This window comes from Gobius niger (assembly GCF_951799975.1).
Source record: "Gobius niger genome assembly, chromosome: 17".
NCBI classification, from domain to species: Eukaryota; Metazoa; Chordata; class Actinopteri; order Gobiiformes; family Gobiidae; genus Gobius; species Gobius niger.
The window spans coordinates 7,098,855-7,125,208 of record NC_136868.1 but is presented as its reverse complement, the minus strand read 5'-3'; the positions used below and the strand labels follow the sequence as shown (position 1 = coordinate 7,125,208).

General features: G+C 40.8%; 1 protein-coding gene across 1 annotated transcript in view; it reads right to left on the bottom strand.

Annotated features, from left to right (window-relative positions):
* tgfbr3 (transforming growth factor, beta receptor III) overlaps positions 1-25,845 on the bottom strand; it is a 124,015-nt gene extending 98,170 nt beyond the window's left edge. The window contains exon 1 of the mRNA XM_079575449.1: positions 25,699-25,845. Within this exon, the coding sequence (XP_079431575.1) occupies positions 25,699-25,759 (61 nt within the window). The 5' untranslated portion in view covers positions 25,760-25,845. The remainder of the gene's footprint in view (positions 1-25,698) is intronic.
* Between the last annotated feature and the right edge of the window lie 509 nt (positions 25,846-26,354).

Below are 26,354 nucleotides of genomic sequence, written 5' to 3'. Positions count from 1 at the left end.
GAACTGGACGCCTACACTGTGTTTTTGGCAGCAAGGATTTAGACATACAGTATCTGGCAACCCAAGGTGTGTCATTCTGTTTTCGGAGTGGATATCTGTCTCAAGAGCCAAAACAAAAATAATCGAATGCATAATGAAAATTAATAAATCAAAGGTTTCCTTAATTTCCTAAACCTTTAAACACACCCTTGATTGGTTTTAGTGTTCTATATTGTGCCATTATGATCTTTTCTAAGGAGCTTTTACGGATTGATTAGATCAGGGGTAGATCTCGGTACCTTTAAATGATACCAGTCTGGTATCGAAAAAATAAAAGTATCGAAAGCAGGTCCCGAAAAGAAATGAAAAATCTTTATATTCAAGTTGTGATGCTGTTGGTCAAAAAAAAAAAGTGAAACGCAAGTTAAAAAAAATGGAAAAAAAATGAAAAAAAATAAAAATAAATAAATTGTATATATATATCATATTATAAAAACATTTGGGGAAAATTTAGGAAAAAACATGTGCAAAAATTGGGAAAATTTAAGTGAAAAAAATGTAACCTCTTACCACCCGCCTGAACCAAATGCCTTCTGTCCTCTTTGGCCATTATATAGGTCTGTGTAACACCTCATTTGAAAGCTAAGACCCATAAAACTGATCTTTTTCCTCGCGTTGTTGCTGTGTTGTGTCACCTTTTTTATGTTTGTTTGGGGGGTTTTTGGTCACATTTTTGTTGAGTTTTTGTAATTTTTGTTGTTGAATTTTTTTCACTTTTTGGTTGAGTTTTTGTCACATTTTTGTTGAATTTTTGTCATTTTTTTGTTGAATTTTTGTCACTTTTTGGTTGAGTTTTTGTCCCATTTTTGTCCCATTTTTGTTGAATTTTTGTCACTTTTTGGTTGAGTTTTTGTCCCATTTGTGTCCCATTTTTGCTTAATTTTTGTCACTTTTTGGTTGAATTTTTGTCACATTTTTGTTTCATTTTTGTCACATTTTTGTTTCATTTTTTCACATTTTTGTTGCGTTTACATCCTTGTTTTCTTCTCTTTTTTTGTGGCTGTTTTGGCGCTTTTTTCCCGAGAAGCTTTTTGATTAGGGTAAAGCCGAACTGGAGAAAATGGGATCCGTTCAGGTGGGAGTTAAGAGGTTAAACCAATAGAAATTTGGGGGAAAATTTGAAAAAAAAAAATATTTGAAAAATGGGGGGAAAACTTGGAAAGTGTTTTATTTCTGCCCTTTTGTAGTTAAAAGAAGTTTCTTGGTTGTTTCACCTCAAACACATCATACAAATGAAAAAGAAATTAAATGGAGGGAAACATTAACACTATTAATCTGTTTTATGGTTCTATATGACAAATATTTTAGTATAGGTATTAAAGAAAAGTATCGTTCAGGAATCTGTATCGAAAACCAAGTGTCGTTAGAGTACCGCTATCGGAAAAAAATTGAATGGTGCCCAGCCTTAATCAGGGGTTCCCAAACTTTTCCACCAAAATATCTCAAGACACAGCTCAGGACCCCCTTCTGTAAATGTAAATTAGGTGCAAAACAATTAAAATCTGGTTTAATTGTGAGTTTAAATACTGTATTGTGATATTTGGCTTAAATTCAATAAAACTTTCTACTTTACTCACACTCACAGAAACCAAGGACCTATACACTGCATGAAAGCCCTACAATAATAGCCTATATATAGAGCCTGGGCCGTGCCTGGTTAGGTCCCTTTCTGCAGATAAGCTCCTGTTGTTTTGGACAAGGCTCTTTGTTTTCCCTCCACACGATGGCACTGCGCCAGGGCCGGGCACAGGAAGTGATGTCAGAGCTTGTGCCAGTCCGGGACACATGTGATATTCCCACAAAGACATTTCCGAAGATAAACAAACAGCCTCCCCCTTGAGAGGGCGAGAACATGTCCCGCATACACAACTCGCTACTGCGGCTCTGCGTCTGGTAAACACGCAGCCAAGGGTTTCCCAAAGGAGAAATGACGTGGATTGTGCAGTCAGTTTAAAACGAAAGCCCAAGCAGATTAGGCAAACTATATTGGGGGAAACTATTGGCTGGGAATCAGTGGTTTAGGGTGATGAATTCATTATTTTGCATCTAATAACTGGCATACGCTTCAAACTCAAAACTAAGTCATCCAAATGTCTGTTTTATAAGCCCCGAAACAGTTCCCAGAATAGACCTATTTTCATATACGGGGCCTCTCGATTCAATATGTGCCCCGACTAGATCTAAGTCTATGCCACTAAGGCTTGGTGAATCCTCCATCTCCTGCCTCTCCGCTTCAGGCCACGATTCCTAAGCACAGTATAGTTTAAGAAAGGCATTCTATAGGACAGCAGAGAAAAATATTTGCCAGTAAATACAATAGGTTTGGAGTTGGGTTGTATGAGTTTAAGTTCACCATTTCATATTTTTGATGATCTGCTCGAGACAGTATGCTCGGATGTAATCATGGTCAAGTATAGACATTACCCATAACCAACTGATATGAATATGAAAAAAAAAAAAACACCAGATACCCCACTGCCTCACCAAAAAAAGTGGTCTCAAAAAGAAAAAAAATGTTGGTCCGCCTTTGGTTACAGCACACATCCGCTGTGGCTTTGTCTCAATGAGCATCTGCAATCTCAATAGATCCAGTTTTGCATTGGTTTTTCCACCAAGATCTTGTACTGATGATGGAAGAGTGTGAGCATTGTGCAAAGCCTTCTCCAGCACATCCCATTTACTCAAGTAACAGTGACTACATTGAGATCATTCTACTCAAGAAGAAGTAAAGAGTGGTGACTAAAAAAATAAAAGCGTAGGTTTCCTCTGGGTACTCCGGTTTCCCCTACCACTAAAAACATGTACAATAGGCCAGGATGAATGATGTGTGTGAGAATGTACGGTGGTGGTCAGCGGGACTGTTGGCGCAGACGTGTGCAGACGCGACAGCGCTTCTGTCAGTCTCCCCCATAGACTGTATATATTAATGGACAGCCTCTCCTCACTCCTCCCCGTTTACCATAATGACCACGCTCGGGGAAATCATGGCGGATTTACAGACTCCTCCTCCCCAGCTCTGACGAAGCATGTTCCTAAAATGGACATACGGGCGGGATCTTCACTGTAGACTCGGCCCTTGCGTGACGTGTAGCTCACGCTGCTCCAATGCTAACAGTCCGAGCCTCATTAAGTACGAGATTTCTAAAATTCTTATTACGAAAACCAGCCTGATTTCATAAACTGTGACTAACCCAGCGTTATCTCAGGAGGAATATCTAGCCTAGTCTAGTGTTGAAAACATAGAAAGAAGGCGTTAAAGTTGTTTTTAAGGTGTCTAAACTCCATTGCTTTTCAATGGGGGCCTAGTGGCGATATGGAGGTACTACAGCAATGGCGGAGCAATGGCGGCCCCCAGTGTCGTGGTCATAAAGCAGAGCAGCCAGCGGCCATTGGTCTCCCCCCAGGGGAAACTGAAGCTACAAACGTAGCTTAACCAGTATGGAGTGAATGTCCAATTGTCTCATGTAAAGCGCTTTGTGACTATGTCTGTGAAAGACGCTATATAAATAAAAATCTTCTTCTTCTTCTAAAATAATTACTGAACTGAGAGTAAATAATGTACCCGGGGAAAATGCTACTGAGTACTTTGAGTGCTGACTGACTGTTTGAGTGTAAAAGTCTGAATTACAATTCAGCAGTGGCATAAATTATGAGAAACAAAAGATAAAATGATCTTAGTATTTTGGCTTTTGCCACTCGGATGGACAGTACGAGGCCGCGTACCATAACAACACTGAACATCACTTCAGACCCCATCTAACTATCAAAGATTTACTCACTGTGGAACGAGTAACTTTTTTTTACTCAAGTAAGAGTACAGATATACTCCATTATATACACAAGTAGAAGGAAATAGTCCCATTGTAAAACTAGTCTAAGAAGAAGAACTCCTTCAAAAGCAGATGTACTTAAATATAAAATGTAACTGAGTACTTGATTCTCAATGGGCTAAGTCTGGCCAATTCATGTGTGAAAATTGTGCCTCCTGAACCGCTCTTTCACAATGTGAGCCCAATCAACCAAATGTTATCTTGGAATAGGGAAGAAGAAGCCCAATGATGGAATAACCTGGTCATTTAGGGTGTTCAGGTCGTCAGCTGATCTCATTCTTTGGGCACATGGTGTTGCTGAACCAAGACCTGACCAACTGCAGCAACTCCAGATCATAACAGTTAGTTAAATCCAGGTGGCGAGGTCAACCGCGAGGCCTGCTGCGTATAACGGCTGCAATTACTGCTCCTTCTCCAGTTACTCAACCAGCACGGTGAGAGTTCAAGGTATATATAGCCCAGAATAGACAATACCAAAACACAAGGTAAGCATGGGGCCTCTCTCTTTAATATGCGCTCCGGCTAAATCTAAGTCCGTTCCCATCTCTGCCACTAAGGCGTTCTGAATCCTCCATCTCCTGTCTCACCACTGCGGGCCACGATTCCCAGGCACCGGAGAGTTTAGGAAACGTAATATTGCGGCCCGTGCGTGTTTCGCTTCGGGGATTTTGGGCCGAGGCTTCACTGTGTTGACACAAAAACTGCAGCGCGCTCACCCCTGAACCCCGGGCCACTACTACAGGAAGTGAGCTAAGTCCGTCTTCATGAGGGGAGGGAAGGGGCTCTATGAGGGGGGTTTATCTTAGACTCGGAGAGAAAGGGCAGGAGATGGAGGAGGAAGAGGGAGGGCATTAGGGAAGTCGTAAACGCCTCCGTCAAAGTGTGAAATTTGTGCGAGAGGCCGGTCGGGAAGTCAATATAAAAGCGTACAAAAACAGGCCAAGACGAGTGAAAGCTTCAAGCAAATCAATAGGGAAAACAAATAATCATTCAGAGCAGCGGTTCTCAAGTGGTGGGTCAGGACTTAAAGTGGGTTGTGCATAAAACACATATAGAGCAATGAAAACAACACAGCTCTGTGAGTACTCTCTGAATGCTGTATTTTGATATCAGGGTCAATAGTGAGGTTTGTTCATTCTATCTTAATACCAAAATACTATATGTTTATTGCCAATTTTGGACCATAATCAGAGTAATTTAGAACAAATTGATGAGAAATGACACTATTTTCTCAAGGAATTGATGATTCAATGCAAGTTTTAATCCAAATGAAAGCTTTTTAGGCCTTGATTTTGGCTGAATTCATTAAATGACTGATTAAAGAGGGGGTATTATGCTTTTTTCAATCACAAAGCACCAGTCTATAGCACACTACAATGATGACCAAACCTTCTGTTGGTCTGTAAATGCAGTAAATTAGAATAACTGCCTTGTATAAAATTGCTCTCTCAAAATGGCTGTAGTGAATGTCTTGAAATAGGCCTCTGTCTCTTTAAGAACCTCTGACTCTTTCCGACACGCCCCCTCCACACGCTGTCTGTGGCATCAGTGGGGAGGGGGGTTCTGCTGAGGAGCAGTGGTTGGTTACTCGGCTGGTGACGAAAGCTCGGAGGCGTCTCCAGGAGGTGGGGGCGTTCCTAGGAGGACTCAGGCAAACCTATCCCTAAAATGGCCGCCATCATAGTTTTTACAGATTACTCAAAAATACGTGAATGTGCCAAGGCAACACTTCAGGCATGTTTTTAATGAGGGAATGACATAATAACATGATGTAAAGCTTGAAAAAGTCGATTTAGCATAATACCCCCCCTTTAAATGAAACATTATTTTATTACTTTTTTAAATTAGTCAAAGGAGGTGGGTCCAAAAGCTGCATCAGTTGAAAACCATTGGTTTAGCAAACCCATAATAACTTATTACTCTTTCATCCTTTAAAGGAACAGGCCACCTGAGCTTAGACGAGTTGATGCGTACCTGTCTGGTCTTTGTGCGTGCCCTCAGTCACGCAAAACGACCAAAGATGTTGTTAGCATTTTGCTTCTCCCAACATATTCCTATAGCTTCAAACGGGGGTAAAGTTGGAAGCTCCCACGCTCTTCCACGGGCACAAAGACCAGACAGGTACGTATCAACTCGTCTAAGCTCAGATGAAAACATATCACAATATGAAAGAACCGTGTGCCCTCAGCCACACATGAAGACCAAAGATGTTAGTGTTAGCATTGTTAGCAAGTTGTTAGCATTTGGCCTCTCCCAGTATATTCCTATGGCTCCAAATGGGGTGAAGTTAGAAGCGACCACGCTCTTCTACGGGCACAAAGACCAGACAGGTACGTATCAACTCATCTAAGCTCAAGAACATATCTCGGTATGGAAAAAACGGTGGCTTGTTCCTTTAAGAGTTTAAGTAACAGCAGGAAATTGTCTCTCACCTCAAATTGCTGACAAGATTTACCTCTCCGATTCAACTCTCTCTACTAAAGGTTTAAAGCTCCTCTACTTGATTCCTTATGTTTTCAAGCAACGACCCTGGAAGTTGTGAAACCTGCTAATAAACTCATCCCGTAAATCAGTGGGACATTAGAAAAGGAAAGTTAAAAGTGAGTTTGGGCCACGGCTAACGATTTTCTGCCCTCTTTTAATAACAAGCAGCAACAAAAAAAGGAGAATTTCTTTCACCGATGTTCATGGTTTTCTACAAACTCTCAAAGTTGCGGAGTGTAACCTCGGCTGCTCGTGAAACAGAAGTGGCACGTTTCTCTCCAGCTCTAAACACAGACATAAATCAGGCGGATCTGGGGAGACGGATGACAAGGGTAATTCCCAGAGGGCCACAGGAGCCAGTGTGTAAAGTGATCCGTCGGACATGTGTGTGGACATGAGTGGACTAACGGTTTCGGTACGTCTTCACTGAGCGCTGATGACATGTGCTGTCCCCCCTTTATAATATAGAGAACAAAAGAGTCGTCAAAGCAACTGTCAGGTGTGAAGAGCCCAGCAGTGGTTAAGATGGAATAGGCTGTAGTCATTGATACACTTGGGATGCATCGATCCGATACTGGTGTCAGATATCGGAGCTGATACTAATTCAATATCGGGTACAAATATCTGATACTGAACCGATACCTGTTTTGGCTCTCACCGCTTTAAAAACACAACTTTCACCAACTTACCTGCAAGCGTATTTTTGATAGCCGTACAAAAAGGCGCAGCTAGCAACAGTATGCTAAAGCTAGCAGCAGCATGCTAATGTTTACGGCAACTAATCAACACTGGGATAGAAACTATGAAAACTATGAAACATTGCAGTCAGTGGTCAAGTGTGTTTTAGTTTAGTTGGTTTCAAGCTGGTCATTTTTGTACTCACTACTGCCACCTCAGGCCTTACATGTAACTGCAGCTTCTATTAAGCTCGTGCATGACGGCACTTCAGACCCGAATTAACAACTTTTTGAGTGACAAAAAGCTGTGAACAGGTCTGGGCTCATTCTACACATTAAGACGTGGCTGAAACATGTAGAGGGAGGAAAATACATAATTTAAACTCTGTATAGTCCCTTTAAAGAATAACTGATACTGTGTCTGTAAAGCAGAAGTTGTAATGAGCAGATCACTTTATGTTAAGTTGTTCATATTAAAGGTATACAGGAGGATTTTCCCGAATTTTAGGAAAGAACCGCCCTCTCCACTTTAAAAAAAAAAAAAAAAAGCGCATGCGCAACGCTCTACCTGCCTCCGAGAAGGAAGAATCTCCCAAAAACACTCTGGTCTTGTTTCTCTCTTCTGAAGCCTTTCTCTTCTTCTCATTCACTTCGAAGACACTTTTTCTCTTGCGACCCTCTGCCATTTTCATTTTCAACGACTCGGTGCGTTCTGCGAGCAGCAATGAATGGCTAACAGCGTAACTCACATAGGCTTCAAAAGTGCGCATGCGTAGAAATTAACAAGGGGCGAGCACGCACGACGGCCTTACGTAGGCATATCACCAGAATGATTGACAATTAGGAGGACCAATCGTCTTGATGATCCACCCGGAAATAGAACATCCTCCGCTATACCCTTAATGTAATCTAAGTCATATCTTTAGTATAGAAAAGTCCAGTCAATGTTTTTTCATTACAGTTTATTAAAGCAGAACTAAGTAACTTGTTTACCTTAATAAATTGTTTTCGTAGTCCCTCTGGGGGTAATACAAGTGTTAATGGGATGATTGGGGGTTTTTTCATCTCCCCCGGGTGTCTCTGGCCAGAAAACCACAATTGCAACTTTCCCTGCTCCAACCCGGAGACCCCAATGCACACTAATGGAATCACAAAGAAGAAGCTAACAGGCAAACGGGCAAAGCTAACTGCGGGCTAGCGCCACTTAAACAATATTTATAGCCAAGTTTCAGTGAATAAAAAAATCCATTGTGTAATTGGGTTGTGGCACAATGTACAATATCCCTCTCTCCCTTTGTCTTTTCTTTCTGTATTTACTCTCACGGACAATTAATGAGTAAAAAAAACATGCTACGACACCTGCAGTGGCGCTTCAGCCCTCTAGGGGCATGAGTTACTTAGCTCTGTTTTCATAGATGGCCTATAATTGATAATTGATAACATCTTCATCTTCAAACATGAGACTTTTAAAAAGAGGACCAACTTTTTCACTCACAGCAACAACTTTTAAGAAAGTCTCTTTGTATCGGTTAATATTGGATATCGGTAGATACTCAAACCCCCAGTATCGGTATCAGAAGCAAAAAAAGCTGGATCGGTGCATCTCAATTGACAACTCCAGTTAACTTTTTGGAGTCACTGCAGCAGTCTATGCGGAGAAAAACATCCAAACGTCCCAATATGTCTGTTCTCTCGTCTCTTTATTTCCATTCGACAACATCATCATGTCAAGGCGAACAGAGCTCCCTGTGTCCTCCCAAACCGCTGAGTAATATCTCTCCTGGAGTTCTGAGGTCTTCTCCCTCATCAATCACTCTGTCACTAACACTCAGAGCAGAACAGCAGGGTTCCCTCGTGTTTATGGACACACGCAAAAAAAATGTTGGGTCATAGCTGGAGGGGCCCTATAGGAGGGGCACTGGTGACTTCTATTACATGATGCTATCTTCTTGTTTGTGTTGCTTGGCTGCTTGCATAGGTTTGCACTAAAGTTCGCCAAGTCCTGATAGCTCTCATGTAAAAGAGCCCGCCTTACAGTGACATAAGGGGAGTAGCTTGTTTAGGCAACCTTGGCCGCATGGAAAAAAGCAAAAGAAAATGGAGTAAATTAGCGTTCGGAGCTGGAAACGTGATATAAAGAAGACTGAGCTTATAGGACTGAACCAGCATTTTGTCACTGGACTAAACTGTGAGTTATGAAAATGTGTTCAATTACAAGGGAATTGGGAAGTAAATTAGATTACATTACATTTGCAATTTATGTTTTAAAATCCATCCTATTCAGTCCAGTGGAGATTTTAAAGGTGCATTATGCAACATTTTATGCGAGAGAAAAAAAGTTGATATTTGTGCACATTCTTCTTAATCTTAAAATACTCGCTATCAACATGAAATAGGAAATACAACCTACTTAGGATTAAAAAAATTATTAAGTATTACTTAAAGGGGCTAGATGCAAGTTGTCATTTTTATACTCACTACTGCCACCTCAGGTCATACGTGTAACTGCAGTTTCTATATTAAACTCGTGCATCACGGCAATTCAGACCCGAAGTAACACGTTTTTCAGTGACAGTGCAGGATTTTAGAGGCAGTTGTGTTGAACAGGTCTGGGCTCATTCTACACATTAGGACATGGCAGGATGTGTGTGTGTATGTACGTATATGTGTATGTATGTATGTATGCATGCATGTATTTGTACATGTGTATATACATGTGTATATATATATATATACATATTGAGGATTTGGCTTGTTGCCCTTGTCACCCTGATTGCGATGGTAGTGACACCTGGGACAGGGGAGGGGGGTGGGGGGTTATTTTGTTTTATTTATTTTATCTAATTCTGTTCTTTAAGATGAGTTTCTCGTGTTGAGTTAGTTTTTCTTGTTTTTTTTTTCCTTTCTGGTTTCTGTGGTCTACAGTGGACTGAAAGACGATTCGGTGTTAAGTTTCCAATTTAATTGAGACCAATGGCAACAGGAATAACGCAAATATCAATAAAATATTTCATCATAAAAAACATAGTCCCTTTAAGAAATAGTGACAAAAATGTGAATGAATGTAAATATTGAGGCCAAAATGTATCTAGTGTTTTCTCAAAAGTTATTGCTCCGGGACATGTTTAAAGGAGCATTGTGCAACATTTCCCGTGGAAAAAAAAGTTGATATTTGTGCGTATTTCATCTTGTAGTGACTGAATGACTGTATGAGTGGTCAGCATGGCGCCTTTACTTTCCACACTCCGGGATCAATTATTTGGAAGATTTTCACTGTTTCACAGACACTCTCAAGAGAAAACCTACAAAACAATCGATCCCGGAGCTTTGTAGAGACCACTGTGATCACCCATACAGTCATTCCATCACTACAAGATCAATACACACAAATGTCAACTTTTTTTTTTCCAACGAAAACCTCGGAGGCGTAACGAAAGCTCGGAGGCGTCTCTAGTTCCTAGGAGGACTAAGGCAAACCAATCCCTAAAATGGCCGCCATCAGAGTTTTTACAGATTACTCAAAAATACGTGAATGTGCCAAGGCAACACTTCAGGCATGTTTGTAATGAGGGAATGACATAATAACATGATGTAAAGCTTGAAAAAGTCAATTTTGCATAATACCCCCCCTTTAACAATTGCAATTGTTTTGTTAACTGCAACTATTCCTGTTGCTGTTCTGGGATTACACTGGGATCAACGACTCGGTCTCTTTTGTGCAGCCCCGACGTTGCGGTGTTAAAGAATTTTCGTGATGCTTTCTCTCAAAGAATGCTGAACTGATATCCTGCGTTAGACAAGATACAGAAAACCACAAAGTCACCGCTCGCAAAGACTTTATGCTCTGAACAATGACAGGTCTATGCGAGGCGGAGGGTGGGTCCCAGTGTGATGGGCGTGTGAGGAGCCACAGAGGTGAGAGGGGCCAGCACCCTGCATTCCTCTGGGCCTCTTGGAGAGCAGCGCAGGGCAGAAGAGGGGACATGTCAGGAGTCGTGTTGTCTCATGCTTAAGCGGACACTTAACAAACGACAAGCGCTGAATGGACAATGTCACGGAAAGACTTGGGCTAAAAGTCAGTGTAAATCTGGACTTTCTGAACATTTGCTTTCAACTCTATTGAAACAGTTGTGACATGAAGCCTACGGGCAAAAAAAGAAGCCGGTGGTCTATAATTTGTGCTATGTCCAATGGATGAAAGGAATAAGGTCAGGACTGGAGGCTAAGGTTAAGTATTTAGCCCAAGGGCACTACAGCATAATGCACTGATAGAAGTACCGCTAGAACAAGAGGGCACTTCTCAAATCAGTGTTTGCGAAGGGCTATAAATTAAGATGTTAAAAAAGTACACATTGTGATCAACTTTTTAGAGCTTTTGCCATGTTATAATGTTCTCTTATCATAATCCACGCACGGTGCAGCAATTTTAGCATCTTCAGCAGAGACTATTTGAAGTGCCAACCTGAAGCTCCACCCACAGGAAGTGCTCCCCTTACCTCTTCAAGCAGGACATACCTACATACATATATAAGAGGGTATGTAAGAGGGGGTGTCACGATAATTACTATATCGACTTATCGTTCAATAAACGGCAGATACATTATTGTCCTTAAAGCAGTACTAAGTAACTTGTTAACCTTAATAAATCCTTTCCGTAGTCCCTCTGGGGGTAATACAAGTGTTAATGGGATTATTGGGGGGTCTTTCATCTACCCCTGGAGTCTCTGGCCAGAAAACCACCCTTACAACTTTCCTGCACCGAGTTGGAGGCTCCAATACACACTAATGGAATCACGAAGAAGAAGCTAACAGGCTAACGGGCAAAGCTAACTGCGGGCTAGCGCCACTTAAGCAGAATTTACAGCCAAGTTTGAGTTACAATGATCTCCATGGTGTAATTGGATGTACAATGTCCCTCTCTCCCTTTGTCTTTTTTGTCAGTGTAGTATTTACTCTCATGGACAATTAATGAGTAAAAAACTATGACAGCTGCAGTGGCACTTATGGCCTCTAGGGGCATGAGTTACTTTTCTAATCTAATACTTTGTTTTTTACCCACAGTAAGTTGTGTCTCATTGTCTGTCATGTTCATTGTGGGATATTTTGAGATTTACGTACTTCCCAACAACAACAACAAAAAAACACAATTATTTTCCCCATAGTTATCGATCTCGATTTTTGATTCGATTTTATTTTTTTCATAATAAATTAAATACATCTAAAAATTAGATTCATCTTTTATTCAAACCTCAGCCCAAACTAAAAAACAAATGCTTTCCTCCAGCTTCATTTACAGGAACACACAAAAGTCTCTTCCAAGTAGAGATTGCTGTTTCGATTTTGTATCATTTTTAAGCTTTAGAGTTAGTTTCTGTGGCATTATAAGGTTTTCAATAATATCGTTTATCGTGATAGATTCCTACCTCAATATATCGAACTTGCAATGTAGCATTTTCTAACAAATAACGTGCAGAATAGGGATTAAGATGAGCAAAAAGAATAAAACCCCCGCATCTAAAAAGTCCTTATTGTGCCTGTGATCTGCTGAAACTCCTGAGCGCCCCCTCCATGATGTCACCCCATCTCTTTTGTTATTTTCCAGTGGATTGGTCCAAATTTGGGACGTGATCTTTCACCGAGACTCGTCTGTTGGAAATGGGCCGCAGAAGGTGAGGCCTCGGAGGGGATCGTCTGACGAAAGACACCACCTGGAAGCCCTCGGCCCCATCCCATATTAGGACAAGAGCCTGCGAGGGGGGAAGAAAAAAAAACAAAACACAAAAACTGGCGCAGCTCCGTAGTTTAAAAAGGTCAAACTAACTTACAACAGAATAAAAGAGAAAGGCCGATGTGTAAAAAAGTTTATGGGGCTGTATAGTTTTCATAAGTGGCACAGCGGAGCCAGCTCATTCTTTTGCAATGACCAAAACGTTCTTCATCGAGTCACATTCCACCTCTTCTACTACAACAATCCTACGCCATCAACAACTGCAAAAACAAACTAGAGCACAGAGGTTCTCAAAATGTGGTGCAGGTCCAGAGTTGGGGGGAATTTCATAGTATTTAGTTATGGCACGTTTTCTAAAGGGAGAAGTATATCTAATTGAAAGCTTTTTAATGCCATTTTAATCCCCAAACACTATATTTTAAGAGAAAAAAAATCATAGTTGATGAAATTACACAGTAGAAATGGTTGAATGAATGTTTAATTCCAGTTTGAATCAAATGTAATGCTTTTTAATGACATTTAAGGCCTTGACTTTGGCACAATTCGTTTAATGACTTTTAATGCTTTTAATGCTTTTAATGGGAAGGGAATCTTATTTGTATAGCACTTTTCATATGACACAAGTCACACCAAAGGGCTCATTCACTCCATGCTGATGGTAGTAAGCTACATTTGTAGCCACAGTTTCTCCTGGGGCAGACTGCCCCACAGAAACCCTGACCAGAACACAGCAGCAGATTATGTCACTTTGTCCAATCAGAGTATTATTGGTTTCTGAAACTAGGAGAAAAGGCAGAAGAACTGCGGTACTCCGATACTAAATATTAGTAATAGAGCATCAATAATAAAGTATCTATCTATCCATCTACTATTAAAAGTCCTTAATCTAATAGGGTACATGCTCTCACATTTCCACCTCTTACACCGCCTGTTATGAACATCAACATTTACCACTAATTAGAAAATTTAAAATGCGCTTTGCCATAAACTTGTAAAAGAATGCAGACCAGGAACACAGCACATCACGGCACATGGAGTATCGTCTGCATAAACAAGCCATTTTAAATCTTTAGATTTAACTTTCGATTTTTTCAACTTTTTTCCTACGCTTTCTTAAAGGCCCTATACCTGATTTGATTTTTTATTACTAGTTATTATTAGCTTTGATCCAAACTCATTCCTTCCTTTCTTTACATATTTGTAGCATCCAATTTCCAAAATTTCACAACTTGCAAGGTCACTTCCTGGGTCACAATCACAAAAATGCTAAAAAACAAGCCCACATGTTCATGAAATTCATACAAAATCTTTATCATTTGATGCACAGTGTTTTTCCTCACAAATGTTTACAATATATTAAATCAGGACAAAATAAATTCAGTTCTATTTCTGGAAAAAAAAAAAATCAGATATAGTGCCTTCAATGATTGAGTACCGCCATGTATTCCTTTGATTCTAGGACAGATACTGTATTATCAACACTCTCAAATGAAAGAGTGACTGTACTGCTGAGACCTGGTCCTGGGTCATTCCTGATTTAGTTCATCCATTATCCTATTATTCAGTTAGTCTAGGTTTAGTTCTAGTTTAGTCTATAGGCAAAAATAAAGATCTCTGAATGCGTGATATGAAGGAAAGGTCAAATGCACAGTTAGAAATTTCAAAATAAAAGCACACACAGTCAGACAGTCAAAGTGTCAAAATAAAAGCGTGCGTCAGATGTGCGAAACGTTTAAAGGGGTATAATTGTCTTTACTACGGGCTCATTCTTGGGCTATTACCACTCTCTTGAATGAAGTCACATACCAGATTCTTACGCCAAGTCGTTTTCGCGGAGGAGGGAAACACAATGGAAAACGCACAATCACTGCAGCTGGGTTTCATTACTGCCCCTGACCGAAAATTATTTACACCGCTGCTTACTGGAAATACGGAGAGAGAGAGAGAGAAAAGACAGAGGTGAAGAGAGAGGGAAGAGGCAGGAGAGGAGAGGGGCCAGACTGACGGAGGGGGAGAGGGGGGGGGAGAGAGGTCAGATTACTACTCCAGATTTACGTCAGAACCCTGTGTGGAATGACAAGATACAGCTGACCCAGGACCAATCAGCGCAAAGCCTTTCAGTCAGAGTGTTGTGCACATTGAGGTTCATTAAATCAACAATAGGATAAAGCCTCCATCATGGGAAGCTATTGGATATCTTTAGTTTAGCTTATTAAGTTAAGACAATATGCAAAAATATGAGGCTTTAAAGATTGTAGCTTAGTTTCTATCTTCTTCATCATCATCATAGTGGCTCAATGTAATGTGGTTTTGAAGATATGCAAATGGATGAGATAAGAAAAGATAAGATAGCCTTTAATGATCTCACAGTGGAGTAGAAAGTGCATACATGACTGTGCTACTCGCTTTGCACATTACGCTTGGTAAATGAGCCCCTAACTGTAATGTTTATTGGCCATACAGACGGCATGTTTGGAATTGCCAATAAATGGTCATGTTTGAAGCAGTCAGAAGGGGAAAACAAAGTAGCCCAGAGAAAATAATTAACTTCCATTACTTTAAAGGGACTATATGGAGTTTAAAAATGTTCAAATTATGTATTTTCCTCCCCCCACATGTTCCAACAATGTCCTAATGTGTAGAATGAGCGCAGACCTGTTCACCACAACTGCCTCTAACATCCTGCACTGACACTCAAAAAGTGACATCATGCACAAGCTTAATATAGAAGGTGCAGTTACATGTATGACCTGAGGTGGCAGTAGTGAGCATAAAATGGCCAACTTGCATCTAGCCCCTTGAACAGAAGAATTATGAATATATTGTTCTACTAAATAAAGAGACAGAGACACGGAGATTCATCCAAAAGCCCATTAATACTTAAAAAAACGGACAATGCCAACCAGGAAGCTAGCGAAGCTAACGTTAGCTTCATGCTGCGCTAGCTAACAAGTGCTGTTTTTCGCTTCTATTGAAAAACCTGCTGTAAAAAAAAAGATCCATTTGGCCTGACTTTATTGGTGTGTGATAAATATGTTTATAGCCCACCAGAAAACGGCTAAAAATTTAGAAAAATGTTGACTTTTCTCCCCCCTCGGCGAGGCCACGCCCCCTCGTGTGACACGTTTCCATCTGTATCTATGGCAGACTTTGTTGTCCGGACATCTGGTAAATCGAGATGAGAGTCACACTCGATGCCAAGGCCACGCATATGTGCTGCAGCTTTACCACTGAGTCACACAGCATTATGGATTACAACACATGCTTCTTGTTTTCTTTTCCATACGCTCTTCCTTTTCCAGGTAGTAAATCACCTGCCTCCGTACGTGCAGCATTTTGGGCCTGAAGCTGCAACAAAGAGCACTGTGGCTCGACTACCAAACTCCATTCCTCTAATTTTAACAGATTGCCCGAACGCAACTAAAATGACTGATAATTCCCACTTGTGTAAAGGGTCACGGAGCCTGACAGCTCTCAGTATTAGCGCTCGTGGTGGGGATTGCAGGGCTGTAATTACAGACAGAGGGACTCCCGTTGCTGTATAAACATTACTGCTCTCCCCGCTCTGCGCCTGTGTGCTGCTTTGGCCCGGGCCGCTGCTGCACATCTGGGGCGGCGTGGGTTTGGCAGGACAGCGGCGTGTGGAGGGTGTCTCTGTCTCCTCCCCTGTGCCACCCCTCCGCTCACATTTCACTGTTGCACAAGACCGTGGGCCCCGGCGGGCAATTACCTCCACGATTTAGTACGAGAGAGAGCAGATACTGTCACAACCGCTAAGGCAGGAAAAATATGGATTAAAAGGGACAGTTTAAGTGACTTACTCTAGTTCAAAAGCAATTTATTACGGTGTAGTCGGGCAATTGAAAATCATCTGCAACACCTCATAAGGGCTGGGCAATTAATCGAAATGTAATCGAAATCACAATCGCTACTTTTGTTAATCTGAATAATCATCATGGAACTTTAACCTCTTAATTCCCACCTGAACGGATCCCATTTTCTCCAGTTTGGCTTTACCCTAATCAAAAAGCTTCTTGGGGAAAAAGCAACAAAACAGCCACAAAAAATTAGAAGAAAACAAGGATGTAAACGCTACAAAAATGTGACAAACATTCAACAAAAATGTGACAAAAAAATCAACAAAAATGTGACAAAAATTCAACAAAAATGTGACAAAAATTCAACAAAAATGTGACAAAAATTTAACAAAAAAATGACAAAAAATCAACAAAAATGTGACAAAAACTCAACAAAAATGTGACAAAAATTCAACAAAAATGTGACAAAAAATCAATAAAAATGTGACAAAAACTCAACAAAAAAATGACTAAAATTCCACAAAAAGTTACAAAAAACTAGAGTGACAAAAATTTACATACATTAAAACATACAAAAGGTGACACAACAAGGAAAAAGATCAGTTTTGTGGGTCTTAGCTTTCAAATGAGGTGTTACACAGGCCTATATAATAGCCAAAGAGGACAGAATGCATTTGGTTTAGGCGGGTGGTAAGAGGTTAATCAGGTTTACAGCCATTTCTTTGGGAAAAAACAGCTCTTACTTTTGGAGTTTGGAGTTTGGATGAGACAATGGAAGATTTTAGTGCTTTCAAAGATACTGGAGGAAAGTAATGTTAAAGTATTGAGTGTTATTGTTTGAGCTGAGGTTTGTATAAAAGATATGGCTACGTTCGGATCAAAAATCGAGATCGATCTCTGTTTTATAATTTAAGGAGGGAGTTAGGGCTGTCTCTATATTGACTTATTGTTCAATAAATAACAGATAAACAATATATTTTTGGGCTCGATATTTATCGTCTGTACATTTATTAGCATTTTGCCCCTATTTTTTCTTTGTAAAACTTAGATTTTAAACTGAAGCAAAACTAAGTTACATTATATTTTATGTTTATCGCAGCTTGTGTGGTATTTTTTGATTTAGGTTTACTGTCATTTTTATGCCTGAGAGTTGAGAGTCGTTAGAGTCAATAATATCGTTTATCGTGATACTTTCCTGCCTCAATATATCGAACTTCAAATGTGTTAATGTGAAAGGCCTCGAGGGAGCATTTACAATGTTGTTCTCTCATCAAAAACAGACCTGGAGCTGTGTTCGACCCACTTGCACTTCTTTGAGTAATCTTTGAAACTTCCCCAAAGGCTATTCTCAGCACCGCAGCGGCAGCTCCACTTGAGGCCCAACATATCCAGGAAATGCTTTCCTCACCTTTCGATCTTAAAGGAACAGGCCACCGTTTTTCCATACTGAGACATGTTCTTACCTGAGCTTAGCCCTGTTTGGAGCTATAGGAATATATTGGGAGGGGCCAAATGCTAACAACATCTTTGGTCGTTTTGCGTGACTGAGCGCACACACAAAGACCAGACAGGTACACATCAACTCGTGTAAGCTCAGGTAAGAACATATCTCAGTATGGAAAAACGGTGGCCTGTTCCTTTAAGTCAATACACTCGCCATAGCTTCACTACCCACCCAAGCCGAACAGACCTTTTCACTGAAACAGCTGTGCAGCAAAGGGGATCAAGACGAGAGAGGGGAGATCATGTGAAAATCAGGAAATGAAACTACTAGATGTTTTGTTTCAGCTGTTTTAGATCAATATTGCATTTTCTAACCTACAAGGTGTAAGACCAAACCTGCAAAAAGCATAATACCCCCTCTTTAAAGCTGCGCTACACATTCCTCCCATTCTTAAGCCATAAACATCGCAGGAGCATAAACTCTTATTTGCTGCTGTTTCTAGCTCACACAATAACTTCCACAAATCACGATTCTTCATGCGTACGTGGAGATGTGAGATGTTGGGAGTGAATCAGGGAGGACCACCACAGAAATACATCATGATTTAGAGCAGGGGTTGGCAAGTTCGCATCATGGAGGGCCAATTTTCATTGTGGCCAAAACACCCAAGGGCCGAACCTCAACATTGTAGCTTAAAGTAAAGATCTTTTCTATCTTTTCAATCTTTTATATCAGTGGTTCTCAAGTGTCAGGGCTTTGGGACCCATTATCCTCGATGACAAGTCGAGGACTTAAATACAACTGTAATTTTGTCATATATCGTCTAAAATATTATATTTTCCACACAAGTTTTTGTTGAACAAGCAACACATATCCCATTAGAGGAACAGGCCACCGTTTTTCCATTCTGAGATATGTTCTTATCTGAGCTTGATGCGTACCTGTCTGGTCTTTGTGCGCGTGGAAGAGCGTGGTTGCTTCTAACTTCACCCCGTTTGGAGCTATAGGAATATGTTGGGAGAGGCCAAATGCTAACAACATCAGACAGGTGCGCATCAAATCGTCTAAGCTCGGGTAAGAACATATCTCAGTTTGGAAAAACGTGGCCTGTTCCTTTAAGACTGAAACTCTGATCAAAACAACCCAATAACATTCATTTTAACAGACACAGTTAGTGCTTCCATGCACTTTCAGATGGAAAATATTGACTAAAAGTTCCCTATAGACTCGTGACCCACTGAAAAATGGTTCCGTGACCCACTTTTGGGTCCAGACCCACCAGTTAAGAATCACTGTTTAAAATTATATATGACCAAGCGAGATGTTCTGACAGGACATTTTAAAAACACTGACCCTATTTCTAGCATTTTTAGACTACTTTAACAGGTATTTGATCTCTTATTTGCACAATAATGTTTCTCTAAATCACCTCACCCTCCCAAAAGCAGAACTTCAAATGCAAAATCCTGAAAAGTCCATGTGGCACGTTCGGTTGCCCCTCCCGGTGTTTGAGAACCGCAGAGATCGAGCGATAGAGAGACAAAAACCTTTGGGGGGGAAAACATTACAATTGCCTTTGGCCGCACAATGACTGGAGTCTGCCAAGAGCGCACAAAAATGCAGACGGAGAGAGGGCTGTTTACTTTAATGTGAACGTTTGGCTTCAGAGAGAGCGACGCTTTTAAACGTATAGACTTCAGGCTGAGGGCCTCTCGCTTTGAGTCCGTTTAAAGTGCTTTGTTTGACTCGAACTCAGACTATACAACGAGGAGCTAAAGACAGATTTACGCCATAGCTGCTACCGGTATTAATCATAGTTTGATAAAGACACCAAAATTGGGCAGAAAGACAGAATCATTCAGCACAAAGCAACTTGTTCAGGCCCAAAGTTTTGATGCAGAGTAAATGCTAATATTTGTTTTACCATTACGAAATAGAAAGTAGTTGGACAGATATAGAATTATGCACTCATGGTCTATGAAAAGAGGAAAAAGTCCTTGTCAAAGTCTGAATACTGAACAGTGGTTTTTGTGTGAGTGAGCCACCACCAGCCCGGGCCTCGTGCCTCCGCTATAACCAGCATCCTGCCTTAAAAATCATATCTGGCAACCCTCCCGCGCAACTTTAAATGTCAACAGCGAAACCCAAAGTCTGCTCCTCGCGTCGAAGTCTGGCAACCGGGGTCTACAACCTGACCTCAAAATGTTGAGAGTGGAAAAACATAAACATGCAAAAGGAGAGCGGAGAGAACAGAGGGGCAGCCTTCAGAGGTTGAAATATGGACGTCAAGGTGTCTTCGTCTGGCTTTTTAGAGTTATAAGATCACATTGCAGCTAAGAGTAGGCCCGAACAGGCTAATCTAAACATTACGTAACGGCGCTTTGACACGTTGAGAGGGCTGCAGTGAGGTTTACACAGATGCATACGTGATAGAAATAGAACAGAGGCGTGTCGTGGGCTGAAATATTAAAAGATAGACATATAGGGGTTCTTTGTTCTCTGTTTGGAGAATATAAAGCTACACGGTAGGAGTGTAACAATTCATTTAGTGCTGTAAAATACTGACTCCCATTCCTACAACCAGATTACACAGATAAGAACATAACTAAAAGGTAAAAAAAAGACAGGGTCAGCTCTTGATAGTACACCTTTTCCCATTTGTTTTGGCAAGGGTGCCCATTGAAGTAGTCTAGGAGTTAAGAAGCTGGTTCTCAGCAGTGAATTCTTAAGTATAAATCAAATCAACAAAAACATATGGATAGATCCCGTCTATGCATACAGGTTAACACCGCCTGACAAAATAAAAAGTCACCACCAAAAAAATGTCACATGCTCGATTTGATTGGACGACATTCAATGTGGCATTGTTTTGAATGAGCTTCAGCAAAGTCAAAAGATCCAGTCCATTCATTTTTAACCAAGTTCCTGTAATGATGATGGGAGAGTGTGACCACTGCGTAATGCTTCTCCAGCACAATCCAAAGATTCTCTGTGGACCTGGCATTGCCATCTAGGAATATGTATGGTCAGAATAGTTAGTTAAATCCAGGTGGACACTTTTTTCCAGCTCAGGCAATGCAATAGCCTGCTATGCTGCAAAAAGTCATCTTGAAATAAGTCATTTTGTCCTTGATTTACTTGAGAGATTTCATTTAGTTGTAAAGTTGCTATAATGGGAACAGATAATATAAGATTAATCTTCCCTCTGTTCCTTTTTGTTCATGTATGGATGAAAAAATATTGTGTAACGGCATGACATGATATGAACATGAACAAAATAAATAAATAAATAAGAGTCTAATTTCAAGAAATCTGTCCATGGGGCGAGATATTTACACTAGAATAAATCACTGTTGGTGGGACTATGTCTCTGAGCTGGCCTGGTGTCGCCTCGGGGTCCCCCCAGAACAGCTGGAGGAGGTGTGCATGGATTGGGAAGTTTGGGCATCTCTGCTGAGACTGCTGCCCCGCGACCCGGCCCCGGATAAAGCGGAAGAAAATGGATGGATGGATAAATCACTGCACTCAAAAAAAAATAAAAAAATACTTGAAATAAAACTATTTTATCTTGAAGGAACAGGCCACCGTTTTTCCATTCTGTGATATATATGTTCGTACCTGAGCTCAGACCTGTCTGGTCTTTGTGCCCGTGGAAGAGCTTGGTAGCTTCCAACTTCACCCCCTATAGGAATATGCTGGGAGAGGCCAAATGCTAACAACATTTTTGGTCGTTTTGCGTGACTGAGGGCCCACACAAAGACCAGACAGGTGCGCATCAACTCAGGTAAGAACATATCTCAGTATGTTAGTATGTTGTCCTTTAATTTAAGGGTAAATATCTTGCCCTATCGACACATTTCTTGAAATTAGACTCTCAAATCAAAGACAAAAGTACTTATTTCAAGATTACTTTTTGCAGTGTAGACTTTTTCTTAAACGGACCCATTTAGGAGGAAGATAAAGTCCTTGTGGCAAGCACTTCTGACAGCAAGAAAGTTACAAGTTCAATTCCTGTGCCTACTTGTGTGGAGTTTTCACCCTCTGTGTATGTCCGGGTGACTTCCCCCCTCAATCCAAAACATGCATAGTAGACTGATCCACCAGCTACTGTAGGTTGTAACAGAGATCCTGGCTCTTGGACGCTGTACTGCTCTTGACGAGTTGTCCTGAGGCACATACAGAGGCTTACACAATCCTCTGTGTTTCACAACCCGAAAAACAATGACTGTTTTCGTAAATTAAAGGTTTCTAAAGCAAATTACATGTTCTGGATTGTTTTAAAAGTGCCTCAATACCGTCCAGACTTCTGTCAACAAACTCCACTGTGCGCCCCTCGTTTTTTTCACCAGAATCCAATAGTGCGGTTAACCGGGGACCATTTGAACTTCTCTCCGTCCGCCGTGACTCGCTGCCAGTGCGTTGTGGAGGAAAGGGCATTTGGCCGACACGCCGTAAATATGTGTCCCTGGTGACGCGCTCAAACAATGCGCGGAGCCCGATGGGGAAGAATCAGGAGGAAAACTTTGGACGTGCCTGCATTGTGTCCCAGATCCTGACATTGTGGCAGCGGGTGATGTTTTTGCGCTGCCCACTCGATTGTGCGGAGCCTGGAAGCTATAGCGAGCTCCCCGCGAATGCTGTGGCTCAGGTCTCGGGAGAATAGAGTTTCGAAATAATGACTTGCGGAGACGACCGGGCTGAAAGTTTTGGGAAGCGGGCTGGATGTTTCTGGAGCTAAAGTGAGCGAGCTTCCTACAGGGTAATTACTGCTGCGCTAACGCTAACAATCAACAGAGGATGGAGGGGATTAAATACAGACTTGTTTCAAATCCACGGACTTATATTGTGAAATCAGCTCTTGTAAAACAGACACTCAAGACATTTTATATAAGAATAAGTTGTACTGTGCTTCCATTATGTTTAATTATTCACATGATCGATGGATTTTCTTTTGAACCATGTACATACAAATGATCAGATACACTTTTCTTGCTTGTATTTGCATTATGAATCAAGATTTTGTTTTGTACTGTCTCTACTACTCCATATAAACAATAAATTAGCAGTACATGCAAACCAGCCATGAGCCCCTACATACATGGATAGATGAAGAGTATAGCAATAAAAACAAGATGATTAAATAATAAAAATTACAGTAACCAAGGAAATGGTTGCCTGACAACACATTCTTATATAAGAAACTATGCCGCATTCACTCTGTACACACAACGGCTCCACAGACACTGTTTGTGACACAATGGCCCGACACAATTTACTGATAATCCACAGTGTCAAATCGGCTACTTCTAATTAAAATAATCCCTTTTCGAGGTGACACAACACCCATCTTAATTTCTTATTTCCTATCAAGTCCATGACCTGTGTATTTAAAGGGACTATAGGGAGTTTAATAATGTTAAAATTATGTATTTTCCTCCCCCTACATGCTCCAGCAATGTCCTAATGTGTAGAATGAACTCACAACTGCCTCTAAAATCCTGCACTGTCACTTAAAAAGGTGTTAATTCAGGTCCGAATTGCCGTCATGCACGAGCTTAATATAGAAGCTGCAGTTACGCATAAGGCCTGAGATGGCAGTAGTGAGTATAAAATCACGACCTTGCATCTAGCCCGTTTAAAGGAACAGGCCACCATTTTTACATACTGAGATATGTTCTTACCTGAGCTTAGACGAGTTGATGTGTACCTGCCTGGCCGTTGTGTGTGCCCTCCTCAGTCACGCAAAAAAAACAAAGATGTTGTTAGCATTTGGCCTCTCCCAGTATATTCCTATAGCTTCAAATGGGGGTGAAGTTAGAAGCGACCAAGCTCTTCCACGGGCACAAAGACCAGACAGGTACACATCAACTCGTCTAAGCTCAGGTAAAAACATGTCTCAGTATGGAAAAATCAAATTGAATAGTACTGTGGAAATCCGGAGAAAATGCAAGTTGAATATGCAGTCAGTGCCATTTACACCACATTTAAATGGTCTATAATAATCCCTTTTGAGATGACATGAAACACTTACTGGATTATTATTCCTCATCATGTCCACTACCTGTGTTCTTAATCTCAATCCATTTACTGTAGAAATCTTGAGAAAGATTCAAGTTGATTATCCCATAAATGGTCCAATATCGAGCCATATAAAACTTTACTTTGGTCAACTTCCTAAAAGTTTAAAATAAAACAAAACACCCCAAACACCACACAGCAAGTGTTATCCGAATGTGACACATATAATGCCATTAATCCAGTGACACGCCTCATTATGTAGCATATCAATGGCGTTACAACACACATTCACAACAATGCACATCGCCGGCATATCCAGTTGATAATGTGAGAATCTATTGAAATACATCCCGTCATTCGGATTTAATTGAGGGATTAAAGCTGTCAGTACAACATTCTTAAGGCTTAATCCATGTATCCTTGATATAAAAGGCGCTGCCCAAGAAAGGCATGCTGGGAGACTGGGGAAAATCCCTGGGCACGGGCTAACTTTGTAACATACACAAGGCTAAAAGTTGCTGCATCTATGTTTGTACCACAACTACTGCAAAAAACAAAGCTGAGGGTCATTACTGGTCAAATGCTCTGCCCATTAAGCTGAATTTCCATCAGTGATTTTGACACTTCGTATACTCCCTGTAATATATTGACAAAGACATTAGAACAGATCGGTGGAAGTGAACATTTCAACTGAGTGTGTTTAGCAGAGTTTTAACGTTTGTCTCACAGCTTTATTTAGGCCCGGAACCTTAAAAGCAACTCTTTTCCACCATAACATTTTAGCTTTTGAGGTTTTAGAGCAGTACTAAGTAACTCTTGCCCCTAGAGGCTATAAGCGCAACTGCAGGTGTCGTAGCAAGTTGCGTTTTTTTAACGTATTAATTGTCCGTGTGAGTAAATACTACGCAGACAGAAAAGGCGAAGGGAGAGGGTGATATTGTATATCCAATTACACAATGGAGATATTTTTTTTCACTCAAACTTGGCTGTAAATACTGTTTAAGTGGCGCTAGCCCGCAGTTACCTTTGCCCGTTAGCCTGTTAGCTTCTTCTTTGTGATTCTATTAGTGTGTATTGGTGACCCCGGTCCGGTGGCAGTCAAGTTGCAATTGTAGTTTTCTTGCCAGAAACACCAGGGGGAGATGAAAGACCCTCCAATCATCCCATTAACACTTGTATTACCCCCAGAGGGACTACGGAAAGGATTTATTAAGATAAAAAAGTTACTTAGTACTGCTTTAAAGAAGATAAAGCACAATATGAGGGGGAAATAATAATATTCCAAAACGGCTACAAATAATAACGATCATCTTTTACTAAATATATTCAACAAAGTATGTTCTATTATATTTTAAGAAAGTTGTGGCAAAACATCAAGAATGAAATAGAAGTAAATGAGCGAAAATTGTGACTAAGGCTGAACTTTTTTAAGTTACCGTGTGTTTGTAAATCTCAGTCACATGGAAGATATTATTGTAAAAGCAATAATTTGTCACTATATTGTGCAGAAAAGTGATATTTTATAGCTGTTTATCAAAGCGTGGGACTAAAAGCTAACTGTAGAAATGCAACAAACCAATAAAAAGATAAAGAAAAATGAAGAAAAAACATTTCCACCATGATTTGAAAGCCTTTGAGAGTGAAAAGTCATAAAGCTTACCTGCAGATGCTGAGTGCCATATTGTAAGCAACAATATCAAACGTCTGTATGGTCTCCACATGATGAGCAGCTCCGGCCGTTTCTGGCAACAGGTCGATTAGTGGAGAAACCTTTGTGAATCCGCCTCTTCTATTTTCAGTCCTCAGAAGTCACCATCCAACCTGTGAATCCAAGAGAGAGGCAGGAGATTACCCACAGATCATCCAATATGGAGCCAAGGCAGCGCTTCTCCTCTGAGATGAGGCCAGTGAAGATGAAGGATTAGAGTGAACAGGTTAATTGGAGGTCATTTGTTCTCCTGGGCAGAGTGAGACGCACATGTCACAGGTTATTACCACAGTTTAATCGAGAGCGTGTTTTAATTGGCAGCTCCCGAGGGGTCCGCAGTAAGAGGATTAGGGCAAAACTAACCAGCATGACCTGCCCTCAGGATTGAACCGGAGAAACCCAACCCAAAACAATGGCCATAAGAAGTCGGACATGCCTCGCTGAGAGACATTTTACGCTTCTGTGGAGCTGTGTGAGCTACTATTTAGATCGTTTACATTATCTTACTTACTTTACACTGGATCTTGAAAAAGTTATGGGCCTTAAGCATATCTGGGCAGTCACGATGCAAAGAAAAGATCTGACTGAGCAGCAAAGATCATCAAAGC